This window comes from Diceros bicornis, chromosome 4, assembly GCF_020826845.1.
Source record: "Diceros bicornis minor isolate mBicDic1 chromosome 4, mDicBic1.mat.cur, whole genome shotgun sequence".
Lineage (NCBI taxonomy): Eukaryota > Metazoa > Chordata > Mammalia > Perissodactyla > Rhinocerotidae > Diceros > Diceros bicornis.
The window spans coordinates 55,275,022-55,291,379 of NC_080743.1; the positions used below are offsets into that span (position 1 = coordinate 55,275,022).

The 16,358-nt window shown below is 36.9% G+C and overlaps 1 protein-coding gene across 6 annotated transcripts in view; it reads left to right on the top strand.

The window, feature by feature from the left end:
- The first annotated feature begins 903 nt into the window (after window positions 1–903).
- SETDB1 (SET domain bifurcated histone lysine methyltransferase 1) overlaps window positions 904–16,358 on the top strand; it is a 32,714-nt gene continuing 17,259 nt past the window's right edge. For 3 of the 6 annotated variants that reach the window (XM_058539075.1, XM_058539076.1, XM_058539077.1), the window contains exons 1-4: window positions 905–1,068; window positions 1,952–2,223; window positions 2,900–3,051; window positions 15,728–15,762. In XM_058539075.1, coding sequence (XP_058395058.1) covers window positions 1,964–2,223; window positions 2,900–3,051; window positions 15,728–15,762 — 447 coding nt within the window. In that variant the 5' untranslated portion in view covers window positions 905–1,068; window positions 1,952–1,963. Of the gene's footprint in view, window positions 1,069–1,951; window positions 2,224–2,899; window positions 3,052–15,727; window positions 15,763–16,358 lie in introns of all 6 variants that reach the window. The other 3 variants (XM_058539080.1, XM_058539079.1, XM_058539081.1) reach the window with 2 other exon arrangements.

Here is a 16,358-nt window from a genome sequence, read left to right on the forward strand (position 1 = left end):
TGATACAGATACTATTTTAACACATACCAAATTCTTAAAAATTAAATAGTTAACGTCCAATCCTAATGGGGGTGTGGGGAAACAGATACTTGCAGAGACTTGCTAGTGGAAGCAAAAATTGTTTCAACCTTTTTGAAAAGTAATTTGACAGCAGATTCTATTAAAATGAAAAAAGTACTTTTTTTCCTACTCAGATTTCATTTTGGGGAATCTCTTCTACAGAAATAAAAGTACTACTTCAAAACGATGTTAATGTTTATTGTTGCATCATTTGTAGTGGCTAAAAACTGAAAACAATCTAAATTTCTAAATATGGTTTAGCCATACTATGAAGTAGTATGCAACTGTCAAAAAGACAATTTTTTTCCTTTTTATTGACTTCAAGGGATGTCCACATGTTAAACGAAAACAAAACAAAAATCCATATGCATGACCTTGTACCTACAAGCCTAGAAAACTGAGCTGTTTTACCTCAAAGGAGCAGGGATGGTAAGTGGTGCAGAGAGGAGAGGATATTATCATGTTTTTCTTATTACATCTTAATATTCTTCCACTTGTTACAATTTGTACGACTTATGTAACAAACTCAAGTAAAAGTGAGAAAAAAAATCTAAACCTAAGAGTGTTTGCCCACTGAATCTTTACACAAACAGTATTTCTGCCACTGGTTAGGGGTAGCGGAAGAGGCAGAGCTTCTGTAATGTACTGCAGGCCACGCCTACTTTACCCTGCCAGTTGCTTCTCACGTGTGCCCTGGAAAGCTCTGCTTGGACGCATGCGCACTCGCCGAAGTTTGCCTAGCCTCTGAGGGGCACCCGGCGGCATTGGGTTTGACCCCGTCAGGCTACCGTCGTGGCGACCGGAAGAGCACCTGAGGTTTGCTTCCGGGCGTCTCTTTTGCTTCCCCTTCCCTCCCTCACGCTTTTCCCCCTCCCTCTGCTCCTTTTCCCTTCAGTTTCGTTCTTTCCCATCCAGGCCGACCCCTGAGTCGTGAGTCTGGGGTCTGGTTGGTGAAAAAGAACTGTTGTAGCTGGAAGCAGGGAGGTGTGGAAAATACTGTTAATTGAGGTATTTGGAGAACAAGGGCTTGTCTGGAATGTTTTGTTTGTGGGAGGAGGTCGGGCGAGGGTGGGAAGGAGGTCTTCCCCGAGAGGCGAGCGGGGGCGGGGTCGAGCTGGATTTGCGGGTGGGTGGGACGCACCCCTAAAATGGGTAGCACGGGGGTGGGGCAGTGTGTGGGCAAAGGAAAAATGGAGGCGGTGAGAACTGGCGCTGGGGTCGCACGGCGTTCTGGCATCGGTTTTGCTTTAACCATTTGAGCAAAAAAGCAGTTAACACCAACATGTGGGTTATTTAGATTGTAGATTTTAGGTAGCCGCATTTTATTTCCAGATTGTTTAATTTCCGTTAACTTTGAGGACACCTCTTTGCTGCAAGCTTTTGTGTGCTTAAGTATTAGAGACTTTTTAAAAAGTAAATTTCCACATGGAAGCAAAGTAGTGTAAGGGGAACAAGTAATTAAACAGAAAACGAATTAGTGAGTTATAGACCAACCTCTCCCCTTCAGGTTGGGGATATTTGTTCAAATTAGGTATAGCATGCAAAGATTTATCTTATTAGTCAGTTAAGGAACACAGATCACAGAAATATCTTCCTCAGTAAATTGATTCTCTTCAGTTTCCTTTTATTTTCAGTAGCTCCCTGTTGCATAATATATGTTCTCCATGTACTCTCAAACTTTTAAATCTTATTCAGGCATATAGTCTATAGCATGAGATGAGAACTCTACAAAATCTCAGCATCAGATACTGGAGAATGGGGAGAGAGAACATAGAATCAAACCTAACTATATTTGAATAACAAGTAGCAGAGTAGGAATGAGTTTTATTAGGGGACTGAAATTATGGTTATAATGACTCCAAAGGTAATTTTAGTTTTCTGTTCCATGTAGAGGACAAACAGTATGACCTCCCTCCCCGGGTGCATTGGTTTGAATGCAGCAACAGCTGCAGTGGGGTCTGAAGAGATTGCAGAGCTGCAGAAAGCAGTGGTTGAGGAGCTAGGTATTTCTATGGAGGAACTTCGGCAGTTCATTGATGAAGAACTGGAAAAGATGGACTGTGTACAGCAGCGCAAGAAGCAACTAGCAGAGTTGGAGACATGGGTAATACAGAAAGAATCTGAGGTTGCACACGTTGACCAGCTCTTTGATGATGCATCCAGGTGAGGGCTACATAGGAAATAGAAGGAATTCTCTCCAGTGGCAGACGTTTTTAAAGTATAATTGTTCATGGTGTGCCAAACACTTTATACTTTACAAAGTATGGATGTGTAGAACCTTACTCTTCGTCAAAGGGTAGGGTCCAAAATCTGACCTCATGAATATAGAATATTCATCTATCAGAGGCTAATATATGATCAGCAGTAGAGGAGTCCAGGTCTTGAGTCCCTTCCCCTTCTTCCTCCTGCACTCTACTTCAGAACAATTGCTTTGTTTTCTTTGTAGAATCAAGGGGGACTGTAAAGAGTTGCTGTCTTAGGTAACTGTGGAGCATTAATAAGTTCCTAGAGACCTATATGTACTCCTAAACCCCTAGAAGATTTGTTTCTGGTGCCCTAGTTGTCACTTAGAACACATTTTCAAATAACGACAAGGTAAATAATGAGGTAAGATTGAAAGGACCTACTTTGGGCTTATTTTGGATTTTTGAGGAACTAGTCTGGAAACCACTATTTAAATATTTTTCTATGGGAAAAACATTTTAAATTCTAAACAGACACTTTGGAATATGGCCTGTTTAAATTGAGGTCACTGTGTAGTTAAATGTGTATAAATTCTAATGGCTCCTACACCTGCTTTTGCTGGCTTTGACCTTTTCTACATGTGTTCCACTATTAGGGCAGTGACTAATTGTGAGTCTTTGGTGAAGGACTTTTACTCAAAACTGGGACTACAATACCGGGACAGTAGCTCTGAGGATGAAGCTTCCCGGCCTACAGAAATAATTGAGATTCCTGATGAAGATGATGATGTCCTCAGTATTGATTCAGGTGAGAGATGAGGCTGTGGATAGGAAAATCTCAGGATTGAAATTGAAACACTGGAAGATGAGCAGATAGAAGATAGAAGAGAGGAGAAACCATTGTTACTAACTCCATATCCCAAACTGTTGGACTTGTCACAGAAAAAAATAGAACGTTGTTAGTATCATAGATGTCCCCTAAGTGCTACTTCCTGATGGAATTACCCTCCTTTCCCCATTCTATATAACCTCTATTCTGAAATCCTTTGCTTTTCTTTATAGGTGGCAGTAGCACCTATGTATGTGTATCTCAAAACAGTATATTGTTTGGTTTTGTCTATTTTTTAACAATTTGTTTAAGGTATAATTTACATACTGTAAAATTCACCCACTTTAAGTGTAGAGTTTTGTAGAATTTATACAGTAGTACAGTCTTCACCACGGTCCAGTTTTAGTACACTTACCTCACCCCAAAAAGTTCTCTTGTGCCTGTTTGCCATCAGTCTCCATTGTCACCCCTAGCAACCACTGATATGATTTCTTTCTCTAAAGTTTTGCCTTTTCTAGAAATTTCACATAAATAGAATCACAATATGTTGTCTTTTGTATCTGACTTCTGTCGCTTAACACAGTGTTTTTGAGGTTCATCCATTTTGTTGCATGTATCAGCAGGGTATTCCTTTTTTGCTGAATAATATTCCATTGTATGGCTATAACACGTGTTTTTATCTGTTCCTCAATTGATAAACATTTGGGTTATTTCCACTTTGGGGCTACTGTGAATAATACTGCTATGAACATTTGTGTATAAGTCTTTATGTGGATGTTATGTTTCATGTCTGTTGTATATTCCACCTAGGAGTGGAATTGCTAGGTCTTATGGTAAGTGTATGTTTGAGTTTTTAAGAAACTGCCATACTGATTTCACTCATCTATGGAAGATAAACACATGGACAAAGAGAGCAGATTAGTGGTTACCAGAGGGGAAGGGGGTTGGGGGGTGGGCGAAAGGGGTAGACGGGCACATATATATGGTTACGCATAAAAATTAGACTGTTGGTGGTGAGCACAATGCAGTCTATACAGAAACTGATAAATAGTAATGTACACCTGAAATTTCACAATGTTGTAAACCATTATGACCTCAATAAAATAATCTAAAAAGAAAAGAAACTGCCAAACCCTTTTCCAAAGTGGCTATACCATTTTACATTCCCACTGCCAAAGTATGGGGATTCCAGTTTCTCTACGTCCTTGTCAATGCTTGGCATTGTCAGTCTTTTATTTTAACTGTTCTATTAGCTGTTTAGTGGTATCACACTGTGATTGTAGTTTACATTTCCCTAAGGACATTGAGCATCTTTTCACATACTTATTTGCCGTTTATGTATGTTCTTTGAGGAAATATCTATTCAAATCTTTTGCCTTTTTTAAAAAATTGGGGGTTTTTTTGTCTTTTTATTATTGACTTGGAAGACTTATTATACTTTAGGTATAATTCATTTATCAGATATATTTTATAAACATTTTCTCCTAGATGTCTTTTCATTTTCTTAATGGTGTCTTTTGAAGAGTAAAAATTCTTGAGGTAAGGGTTGAGGGTGCTTTGTTTATGGCTGTCCAGTTCTTCCACCACCATTTGTTGAAAAGACTACCTTTTTAGATAATCAACTAGCCATATATTTGAGGGTCTATTTCTGGATTCTATTCTGTCGCATTGATCTAAAAGTCTATCTTTGTAATGGCACCACACTGTCTTAATTACTGTAGCTTTATGGTAAGTATTAAAAATCATTTAGTGAAAGTCCCTCAAATTTATTTGTATTTCATATACATGCCAAATAAATTTTAGGAACAGCTTGTCAGTTTCTAACAAAAAAAATTTTTTTTAACCTGCTAGGATTTTTAATAGTTAACTGTATTGAATCTAAAGATCTATTTGAGGAGTATTACCTTTTTAACAAATACTGAGTCTTCTAATGCGTGGACATGGTACATCTCTCCTAAGTATTTTATTCTTTTTAATGCTAATGTGAATGGGATTATTTTCTTTTTTTTTTTTTTGGTGAGGAAGATTAGCCCTGAGCTAACATCCGTTGTCAATCCTCCTCTTTTTACTGAGGAAGATTGGCCCTGGGCTTACATCTGTGCCCATCTTCCTCTACTTTATATGGCACGCTGCCACAGCATGGCTTAACAAGCGGTGCGTCGGTCCACGCCTGGGATCCGAACCTGCAAACCCCGGGCCACTGAAGTAGAGCCCGAAAACTTAACTGCTACACCACTGGGCTGGCCCTCTTAATTTCACTTTAGGAGTTTGTTGCTAGGATATAAAAAATGTAGTTGATTTTTGTGTTTTGATCTTGTAGCCTGTGACCTTATTAAGCTCATTTATTCTAGGAGCCTTTTGTGGATCCCTTAGGATTTTCTATGTATTAGATCATGTTGCCTGCAAATAAAGTCAATTTTACTTCTTACTTTCTAACCTGGATGTCTTTTATTTATTTTTCTTGCCTTATTGTACTCACTAGAACCTCCAATACAATATTGAATAAAGGTTTTGAGAACAGACATTCTTTTCTTGTTCCTGATCTTAGGGGGAAAGCATTTGGTCTTTAGGCATTAATTATGATGTGAGCTATAGGTTTTTTGTAGATATCCTTTATCAGATTGAAAGAAGTTGCTTCTATTCCTAGTGCTGAGAGATTTTATCATAGCTGGATTGAATTTTAGATTTTGTCAGCTGCTATCCTCAGATGACCACATGGCTTTTGTTCTTTATCCATTATTAGGGTGTATTACAATAGTTATTTTTTGGATGTTAAACCAACCTTGCATTCCTGGGATAAACCCTCTGCCCCCCACCCTGCCCCTTTTGTCTCAGTGTGTAAGCCTTTTATATGTTGCTGTGTTGGATTTGCTAATATTTTGTTAAGAATTGCACCTGTGTTCATGAGGGCTATTGGTTTGTAGTTTTATTTTGACGTCTTTGTTTGGCTTTGGTATCAGGGTAATAAGGGCCTTATGAGATGAGTTGGGACGTGTTCCCTCCTCCTCTGAATTTATGTGGAATGGTATTATTTCTTCCTTAAATATTTAATAAATTTAGCAGAGAGATTATCTTAGCCTGGACTTTTCTTTGTGGAAAGATTTTTTTAAATAAGCTTTTTAGTTTGGAATAATTTTAGATTTATGGGAAGATTACAAAGATAATAGAGAGTTTCTGCATAGAGAGTTCCTTTCACCAGTTTCCTCTGACATTAATATCTTATGTTACCATGGTGCATTGATCAAAACTAAGAAGCAAACATTGGTGCATTAGACTTTATTTGATTTCTGGACTTTTTGTGTACCGGAATCCAATCCAAACATTGGTGCATTAGACTTTATTTGATTTCTGGACTTTTTGTGTACCGGAATCCAATCCAGGATAGCACATTGAATTTACTGTGGGAAGGTTTTTAATTACTAATTCGTTTTCTTTACCTGATATGTCTATTTAGATTTCCTATTCCTTCTCAAGTTGGTTTTGTTAATTTGTGTCTTGCTAAGAATTTGTCCATTTCATCTAAGTAGTCTTAATTATTGCCATAAAGTTGTTCATAGTATTCCCTTATGACTCTTTTTAATTTCTGTAGGTTCTTTAGTGATGTACCTTCTTTCATTTCTGGTATTGGTTATTTGGATCTCCTCTCTTTTTCTTGGTTAGTCTAGCTAAAGGTTTATCGATTTTTTTGCTCTTTTTCAAGGAATCAATTTTTGGGTTCATTGACTTAGTTTCTCTACTGTTTTTCTGTTTTCTGTTTCATTGATTTCTACTCTGATCTTTATTATTTTCTTCCTTCCACTTAATTGGGTTTAATTTGCTCTTCTTTGTCTAGTTTTTTAAAGTAGAAGCTTAGATTATTGATTTTAGACCTTTTCTCCTTTCTAATATAAGCATTTAAAGCTACAAATTTCCCTTTAAGCATTACTTCCCTGTATCTCATAAATTTTTATATGTTGTATTTTCATTTTTATTCAACTTATAATTTTTAATTTCCTTTGTGATTTTTCTTTCTGTGATTTCCAAATATTTGGGGATTTCCCAGATTTCTTTCTGTTGTGAATTTTAAATTTAATTTCATTGTAGTCAGAAAATATACTTTTTGTATGATTTCAGTTTTCTTAAATTTAATTTAGACTTTTTTTTAATGGCCTAGCATATTGTCTGTCCTGGAAAATGATCTATGTTTGCTTGAAAAGAATTTGTATCATATTCTTCTGCTGTTGGATGGAGTGTTTTATATATGTCAGTTAGGTTAAGTTGGCTGATAGTGTTGTCCAAGTCTTCTGTATCCTTATTGATTTTCTGTTTAATTGTTCTGACAATTACTTGGAAAGGAGTTTTGAAATCTTGAACTAAAATTGTTGAATTGTTTGTTTCTCCTTTCAATTCTGTCAGGTTTTGCTTCCTGTATTTTGGGCCTTTGTTAGTTATGTATACAGATGACTTACCATGATTTGACTTAGTGATTTTTTGACTTTACAATGGTGCAAAAGTGATATGCATTCATTAGAAACCATACTTCATATTTTGAATTTTGATCTTTTTTCAGGCTAGCAATATGCAGTATGATACTCTCTCGTGATGCTGGGCAGTGGCAGCAAGCGCAGCTCCCAGTCGATCACAATGGTAAACAACCAGTACACTTACAACCATTCTGTACCCATACAACCAGTCTGTTTTTCACTTTCAGTACATTATTCAATAAATTACAGAGATATTCAACACTTTATTATAAAATAGGCTTTGTGTTAGTTGATTTTGCCCAACTGTAGCCTATTGTAAGTGTACTGAGCATGTTTAAGGTAGGCTAGGCTAAACTATGATGTTTGGTAGGTTAGGTGTATTAAATGCATTTTCAACTTATTGATATTTTCAAATTATGATAGGTTTATCAGGACATAACCCCATTGTAAGTCAAGGAAGATCTGTACATTTATAATTGTTTTATTTTCCTAAGATATTGACCTTTTTATCATTATAAAAGGTCTCTTTATGTCTCAAGTAATGTTCCTTGTCTTAAAGTCTGTTTTGTCTAATATTAATGTAGCATTTCTGTCTCTATTATGGTTACTATTTGCATGTTGTATCTTTTTCTGTCCTTTTACTTTCAACCTGTTTTTGTCTTTGAATTTAGTGTATCTCTTATAGGCAGTATATAGTTAGATCTTATCTTTTTTAATCCATTCTCACAGTTTCTGCCTTTTAATTAGAGTGTTGAGTCCAGTCACAGTTAACGTGAATCCATTTGGCTAGATTTACATCTGCCATTTTGCCCTTCTTTCCCCCATATGTCTCATGTCTTTTATGTTCATCTATTCCTTCTTTACTGCCTTCTTTGTGTCAAACAAATATATCAGTAAATTATTTTAATTCCTCTGTTTTTTTTACCTGTTTTGTTGTTGTTGTTGCATATTTATCTGATCCTTATCTACTACAAGTTATTACTGACTGAATTCTGGTAAAACATAGCAACTTTGCACAAGTATAGCAAATTTTCACTCTCTTCTTATGTGGTACTATTGTAAAATATATTGCATCTACATATGTTTTCACTCTCTTCTTATGTGGTACTATTGTGAAATATATCACATCCTCATATGTTTAAAGCCAACAATTTAGTGTTATAATTATTGCCATAAGCAATCTTTTTTTTTTTTTTTGTGAGGAAGATCAGCCCTGAGCTAACATCCATGCTAATCCTCCTCTTTTTGCTGAGGAAGACTGGCTCTGTGCTAAAATCTATTGCCAATCCTCCCTTTTTTCCCCCAAAGCCCCAGTAAATAGTTGTATGTCATAGTTGCACATCCTTCTAGCTGCCGTATGTGGGATGCAGCCTCAGCATGGCCAGAGAAGCGGTGCGTCGGTGCGCGCTTGGGATCCGAACCCAGGCCGCCAGTAGCGGAGCACGCGCACTTAACCGCTAAGCCACAGGGCCGGCCCGCCATAAGCAATCTTATGTTTAAAGAAGTTATGAAAAGAAAAGAGAAAAAATATGTTTACCCAGATGTTTACCATCTCCATTGCTTTTTATTCCTTCCTGTGGATGTGAGTTAACCATTTAGTGTCATCTTTTTCCAGCCAGAAAGATTTCCTTTAATATTTCTTGTAGCTCTGCTAAAAGTGGATTCTCTCAGTCTTTGTTTATCTGGGATATAGAATTCTTGATTGACTGTTTTCTTTCGGCACTTTGAACGTGCCATTCCAGTGCCTTCTGGCCTCCATTACTTCTGATGGAAAGTCGTGAAATTGTACCCTGTATGTGAGTCATTTTTGTCTTACTGTTTTTAAGATTTCCTCTGTCTTTCAATTTTAGTAGTTTGGCTAGAATGTGTCTAGGTATAATTCTCTCTGTATTTGTCCTACTAGAGGTGCATTAAACTTCTTGGACCTGTAGATTCAAATTTTTCGTCAAATTTGGAAGTATTTCAGTCATTATTTTCTCATATATATTTTTTGGCCCTTTCTCTCTCTCCTTTCCTTATGGGATTCCCGTTACATATATGATGGAATGCCTCACATTGTCCCACAAGTCTGAAGCTCTGTTCATTTTTCTTGAATTTTCTCTCTCTGCTTTGGATTGGACAATTTCTCTATATATCTGTTTTTCTATATTCTACTTCACTGATTCTTCTGCCATTTTAAATTTGCCCTTTAGCCCCTCTAGTGAATGTTTCATTTCAGTTTTTGTAATTTCAACTCTGAAATTTCCAGTTGGTTCTTTTTATAGTCAGCTCTATTGTTGACTAAGTATTAGCATATTTTCCTTTAAATCTTTGAACGTAATTTCTTTTAGTTCTTTGAGCATATTTATAAATCCAATATCTAGGCCCACTCAGAATTAATTTCTATTGACAGGGTTTTTTCCGTGATTATAGGTCACGTTTTCCTATTTCTTTGCATGTTTCATCACTTTTTGTTGAAAACTGGACATTTTAGATAATGTAGCAGGTCTGAATTTTAATTTAGAGTTGCTTTTTTTTTTTTTCATTTTTTTTTTTTTTAAGTAATTTTCCTGGACATAAACTGCCAAGTCTCTATTCCCTGCAGTGTGCAGCTGCTGATGTCTGTGCTTGGTATTTTAATTTTAACCTTATATATTTTAGCTTGGCTCTTAACAATTGCCCTTTTGTTTGCATATTTTAGCCACTGAGTTTTACAGAGGTATAATGAATGCATTCAGAGTTACATCTAGTTCTCAAGTCTCCCTTGGGTTTTATTTTTTACCAGGCTCTCTTGGGTTTTCTCTGCATGTGCATAGTTGAGCACTCACCCAAGAATGTATAGAGAACTCATCTAAGCCCATCTATGGCTCTCTCATTTTCAGGATCTCCTCGTTAAATTTCTGACTTGTTTGTTGCTCACCCTAAACAAGAGTTACACCCTTGGACTAACAAAGTTGCTCATTGTCATGACTAGCGTCTCGAAGGTAAAACTATAGTTTTCACCCACCAAGGTGGAGGTGGAGTAGGGATGGGAGCTGCTCCAGGCAAGAGTTCCACAGACTCCCACCTTTCTTACCAGAAGCTTTAGCAGTTTTTCAGGAATAAATACTTCTCAATCTGTGTTTTGCCTTTGGTCAACTTCCAGCGCCCTGAAATGATTGTTTTTGACAGTTTTGTCCAGTTTTATACTTGTTTTCTGCTCAGGGGAATAGTCCAGCCTTTTCACATCACTGTTATCAGAAGTACCATAGTTTTGCTTATTTTTGAACTGTATAAATGGAATCATACATACTGTATGCATTCTTCAGTGACGACTTCAACCTCATGCTGATGAGTGATGCTTAGTTCAGTTGCTACTGCAGTATGGTATGCCATCATATGAATATGCCATAATTTATCTATTCTCCTAACAGCTGACATTTCATTTGTTTTCAGGTTTTTTTTTTTTTTTTGGTGAGGAAAATCGGCCCTGAGCTAACATCTGCCAATCCTCCTCTTTTTTTGCTGAGGAAGACTGGCCCTGGGCTAACATCCATGCCCATCTTCCTCCACTTTATATGGGACGCTGCCACGGCATGGCTTGCCAAGTGGTGCGTCGGTGCGCACCCGGGATCCGAACCAGCGAACCCCAGGCTGCTGCAGCGGAGCGCATGCACTTAACCGCTTGCACCACCTGGCCGGGCCGTTTTCAGTTTTTTTGCAATTACAAATAATGCTGTAAATATTTGTGTACATGACTCCTGAGGCACATGTGCAAGAATCTTTTTAGGATATATACTGTAAGAGTGGAGTTGCTAGTGCTTAGGATATGGAAATTTCAACCTCACTGCATAATTAATGACCAAACAGCTTTCCAAAGTGGTTGTACCAATTTATATTTATACCGTCAGTAGATGAGAGTGCCCTATGCTCCACATCCTTGACAACACTTGGTATTATGATTTTAAATTTGATTTCCCTGACTACTAGTGAACTTGAGAATCTTTTCATGTGTTTGTGAGTCATCTGTAGTTTTTCTTTGAGGTGTCTGTTCATGTCTCTTGCTCATTTGCTCAATGGTCATTTGCCTTTTTTTTTTGATTCATAGGAAATCTTTATATGTTATAAGTACTAACTTTGCAGTTAGTAGTTGCAAATATCACTCCCAGCTTATGATTTATCTTTACTTTTTATGTTATTTGTTGATAAACAGAAGTTGTAATTTCAGCATTTTCTTTTATGGTCATTAGTTCTTATATCCTTTCTGCCCTGAGGCTATAAAGATTTTCTTTTATATTGCCCTTGAAAGTTTCATAGTTTTGCCTTTCACATTTAACTTTTTAATCCAACTGGAATTTATTTTTTGTATAGTATTTGAGGTAAAGATTCTGTTTCTTTTTTTGATATGGTTATTAACCAATTTTCCAGCACCACTTATTGAAATGAGTTCTTTCCTACTAATTTACATTGCCTACTCGTATCATAAATTATTTGTATATGTGTGTGTGGGTTTGTTTCTGGACTTTCTATTATTATTATTTTCATTTTCTGTCATTTCTTCCTATATCAGTTCTATACTGTATCACTGTGGCTTTATAGTTTTTATGTCTGTTAACTCCAGTAACCTCACTTTGTTGTTCTTCATGGATGTCTAGGTTCTTTTCACCCTGGGCTACCGAAGCAGAGTGCGCAAACTTAACCACTATGCCACCAGGCTGACCCCATGATATTATCTTTTTTAAACATTGCTGGATTTGTTGTGCTGGTATTTAGGATTTTCGCATCTTTACTTCTGTAACAGACATAGGCCTATAATTTTCTTTTTTTGGTACTATCCTTCTTTGGTTTTAATATTGAGATTTTGGTGGGCTTGTAGTATGAAATAGGCAGTATTTCTTCTTTTAATTCTTGGGAAGTGTTTGCAAGATTGGTATTATCTCTTCCTTGAATGTTTGATAGAATTTGCCTGCAAAGCCATCTAGGTTTCTGTTTTCTTTGTACAAACCTTTTCTATTTCTTTGAGTCAGTTTTGGTAATTTGTAGTTGTCTGGTAATTTATCCATTTTGTCTAAGTTTTCGATTTATTGGCATAAAGTTTCTGCTTATATTTTTAGCAGAGCTTGACATTTAATTCAGGCCTTTCACACAGATTACTACCTTGATCACTTTGAACTAATGTCTCCTATACTCCCTTACGCTCCCTCTGTTCTGTTCCCCATGCCTTAACTTCTGGATATGGATGGCAGTGATGGTTGCACAATGATATTATGAATGTACTTAATACCATTGAACGGTATGCTTAAAAATGGTTAAGATGGTAGTTTTTATGTTATGGGTATTTTACTACAGTAAAAAAAAAAATGGGAAAAAAAGAATCAGACAGATTTTATAGGTGCTGATAGAAAATACTTTCCTAGATATTTTAAGTGTGGGAACAAAAAGCAGCATAAAAACTGCATGTTAAATATGAGTAAAAGGATGGGGGGAGAGAATACATATGTACATTTACAGAATGTCTTTGGCTGCAAAAGAAACTGATAATATTGGCTGTTTCTGAGGAGAGTAGCTAGAAGCAGGGGTGGGAAGGAGACTTATTTTTCACTGTGTGTTCTTTTATAATATTTGAATTTTTTTATCACATGGATGTATTTAAATGTATTTTAAAAGTGAAAATAAAAGCCCTATAAGATTAATAACTGTCCTTCCTCATATATAGAATATGTGTTTTGAAGCCTTTTACAGCTGTGCAGTTCTAAGATAACATGTATTTAATCATGCCATATTCACAGCTCTTTGAGAAATGTGTGCACATGCACAGGTGTGTGTCTGTGTATTCTCTCCAAGGTTGGGTTCATATCAAATAAATAGTTTTGTATCCTAACTTTTATTTATTTATTTTTCCCCCCAAAGCCCCAGTAGATAGTTGTATGTCATAGCTGCACATCCTTCTAGTTGCTGTACGTGGGACGCGGCCTCAGCATGGCTGGAGAAGCGGTGCGTCGGTGCACGCCCGGGATCCGAACCCAGGCCGCCAGCAGCGGAGCGCGCGCACTTAACCACTAAGCACGGGCTGGCCCTTATCCTAGCTTTTAAAACGTAATATATCATTGGCATTGCCTCATGTTGTTGAAGATTCTTTATAAACCTCATTTGGATATGTTACAGTTTATTTAGCCATGTTGTTATTTTAGGATGTTTACATTGCTTTGCATTTTTATTTTTTATTTTTCCCTAGTTTTATTGAGATATAATTGAGATATAACATTGTATTAGTTTAAGGTGTAAAACATAATGATTTGATATATGTATATATTGTGAAATGATTACCACCATTGCTTTTCTTTTTTTTTTTTAAGGGATTTATTTATTTATTTGTTTGTTTTGTGAGGAAGATTAGCCCTGAGCTAACATCCGTTGCCAGTCCTCCTCTTTGGCTGAGGAAGATTGGCCCTGGGCTAACATCTGTGCCCATCTTCCTCTACTTTCTGTGGAATGCTGCCACAGCATGGCTTGACAAGCCATGCGTCGGTCCATGCCTGGGATCCGAACCTGCAAACCCTAGGCCGCTGAAGCAGAGCGCACAAACTTAACTGCTATGCCGCCGGGCCGGCCCCCATCCGTTTTTAAATATATGTTCCAGATCTCTAAAACTGCACTGTCTAATACAGTAGCTGCTATTCACGTGTGGCTATTTAAATTATGTGAAATGTGAAAGGTCTAGTATTTTCCAGAACACAAAGAACTCTTACAACTCAAGAATAAAATGATAAGTGATCCAATTAAAAAATGGACAAAGGATTTGAATAGATATTTCTTCAAAGAAGATGTGTAAATGGCCGAAAGTATATGAAAAGATGCTCAACATCGTTAGTTATTAAGGAAATGCAAGTCAAAACCACTGTATAATCATTAGGATGGCTATAAAAGATAGCAACATGTGTTGATGAAGATGTGGAGAAATTGGAACCCTCTAAATTGCTTGTAGGAATGTAAAATGGTACAGCCACTTTGGAAGAGTTTTTCAGTTCCTTAAAACGTTAAACATAAATATGACCCAGCAATTGCACTCCTAATGATATACCCTAGAGAAATGAGAACATATGTCTACATAAAAACTCATACACAAATGTTCATATCAGCATATTCATAATAGCCAAAAGGGGGAAACAACCCAAAATGTCCATCAACTGGTGAATGGATAAACAAAGTATGGTGTATCCATACAATGGAATATTATTCAGCCATAAAAAGGAAGTAAGTACTGATAATTGCTGCATAAGAGATGAACCTCATGTGATGAACCACATATAGTATGACTTCATTTATATGAAATGTCCGAATAGGCAAATCCATAGAGACAGAAAGTAGATTAGTGCTTGCCAGGAGTTGAGGGGAGGGTGAAATGGGGAGTTACTGCTAATGGATATTTTCATCACCCCAAAAAGTACTAAGTGGGGTTTCTTTTTGGGGTGACGAAAATGTTCTGAATTAGAAAGTGGTGATAGTTGTACAACCTTGTGAATATACTAAAAACTACTGAATTAAACATTTCATTTTTGTTTTTTTTGTGAGGAAGATCAGCCCTGAGCTAACATCCATGCCGGGGCTGCCCGGGCCCAACCGAACCCGGGCCGCCAGCAGCGAAGCGCATGCACTTACGGCTACACCGCCAGGCTGGCCCCTGAATTAAACATTTTAAATGGATAAATTTTTTAGTATGTGAATTACACTTGAATTAAAAAAAAAAGTTTCTTAATGAAGTTTAAAGTTCATTTCCCAGTTGCACTAGCCACATTTCACGTGCTTATTAGCCAATGTTAACAGATTTGACAGTGCAGATATAGAACATTTCTATCATAGCAGGAAGTTCTGTTGCTTAGCACTACTCAAGAATAAATATTTTTGTTTAATTCATTGACCACATCTCATTTTTCAAATCATTCAAATAATCTATAAGTAATTATTATTATAAAAATTCAAATATACAGTGAAAACCCAAAATCCCGTAGACTACCACCTGTCTCAGTACTTTATCTCCAGGTAAGCACTGTCACCTATTTGCTGTGTATCTTTCTGGACTCTTTTGGTACTTTTACATATGTATATATATCTATATCTAGTTTTCAGTTGTTATAATGCTTCCATGATAATGCTTTTAAGTAGCTTAGTTCTTGATTTCTTAGAAATTCTAATGTGTAAGTCTCTTACACTCATTAGAGATTTCTCATCCATAGGTGATGCTGGGAGCAGAACTCCAAAAGACCAGAAGGTGAGTTGGGATAGGTAAGGGAAGGGTGAGAGATAAGAATATGAAAATGAGGGGCCAGCCTGGTGGCATATCGGTTAAGTGCGCGTTTTCTGCTTTGCCGGCTCAGGGTTCGCAGGCTCGGATCCCCAGCGCGCACTGACGCACCGCTTGTCAAGCCATGCTGTGGCGGCATCCCATATAAAATACAGGAAGATGGGCACAAATGTTAGCCCAGGGCCAATCTTCCTCACAAAAATAAAAAAACGAATATGAAGATGGGAGAAACTTTTGGGCTGACCATTCAGTCACTTCAGCCATTGACATGTAATCCTTCAGCCTGTAATCAGCTCTATGTGCAGGCTTCTAATAGATGTTATAAGAATGCAGAAGAAGTTACTTAGAGATAAATGCACTGAGTGCTATATGAATGTAGAATTTGGTGGTGATCAACTAGGTGAGATTAATCAAGGAGAGCTTCCTAAAGCTGATTTCTGAACCAAATTTGTAAGAAAAGGCAGTTTTGCCTGATAAAGTAACCATAAGCTTGCAAACATAGCTCATTCTATTTTGTTTTTTTGAAAGACAAGTTCTTATTCTCAAGTTATTTCTAACCCATG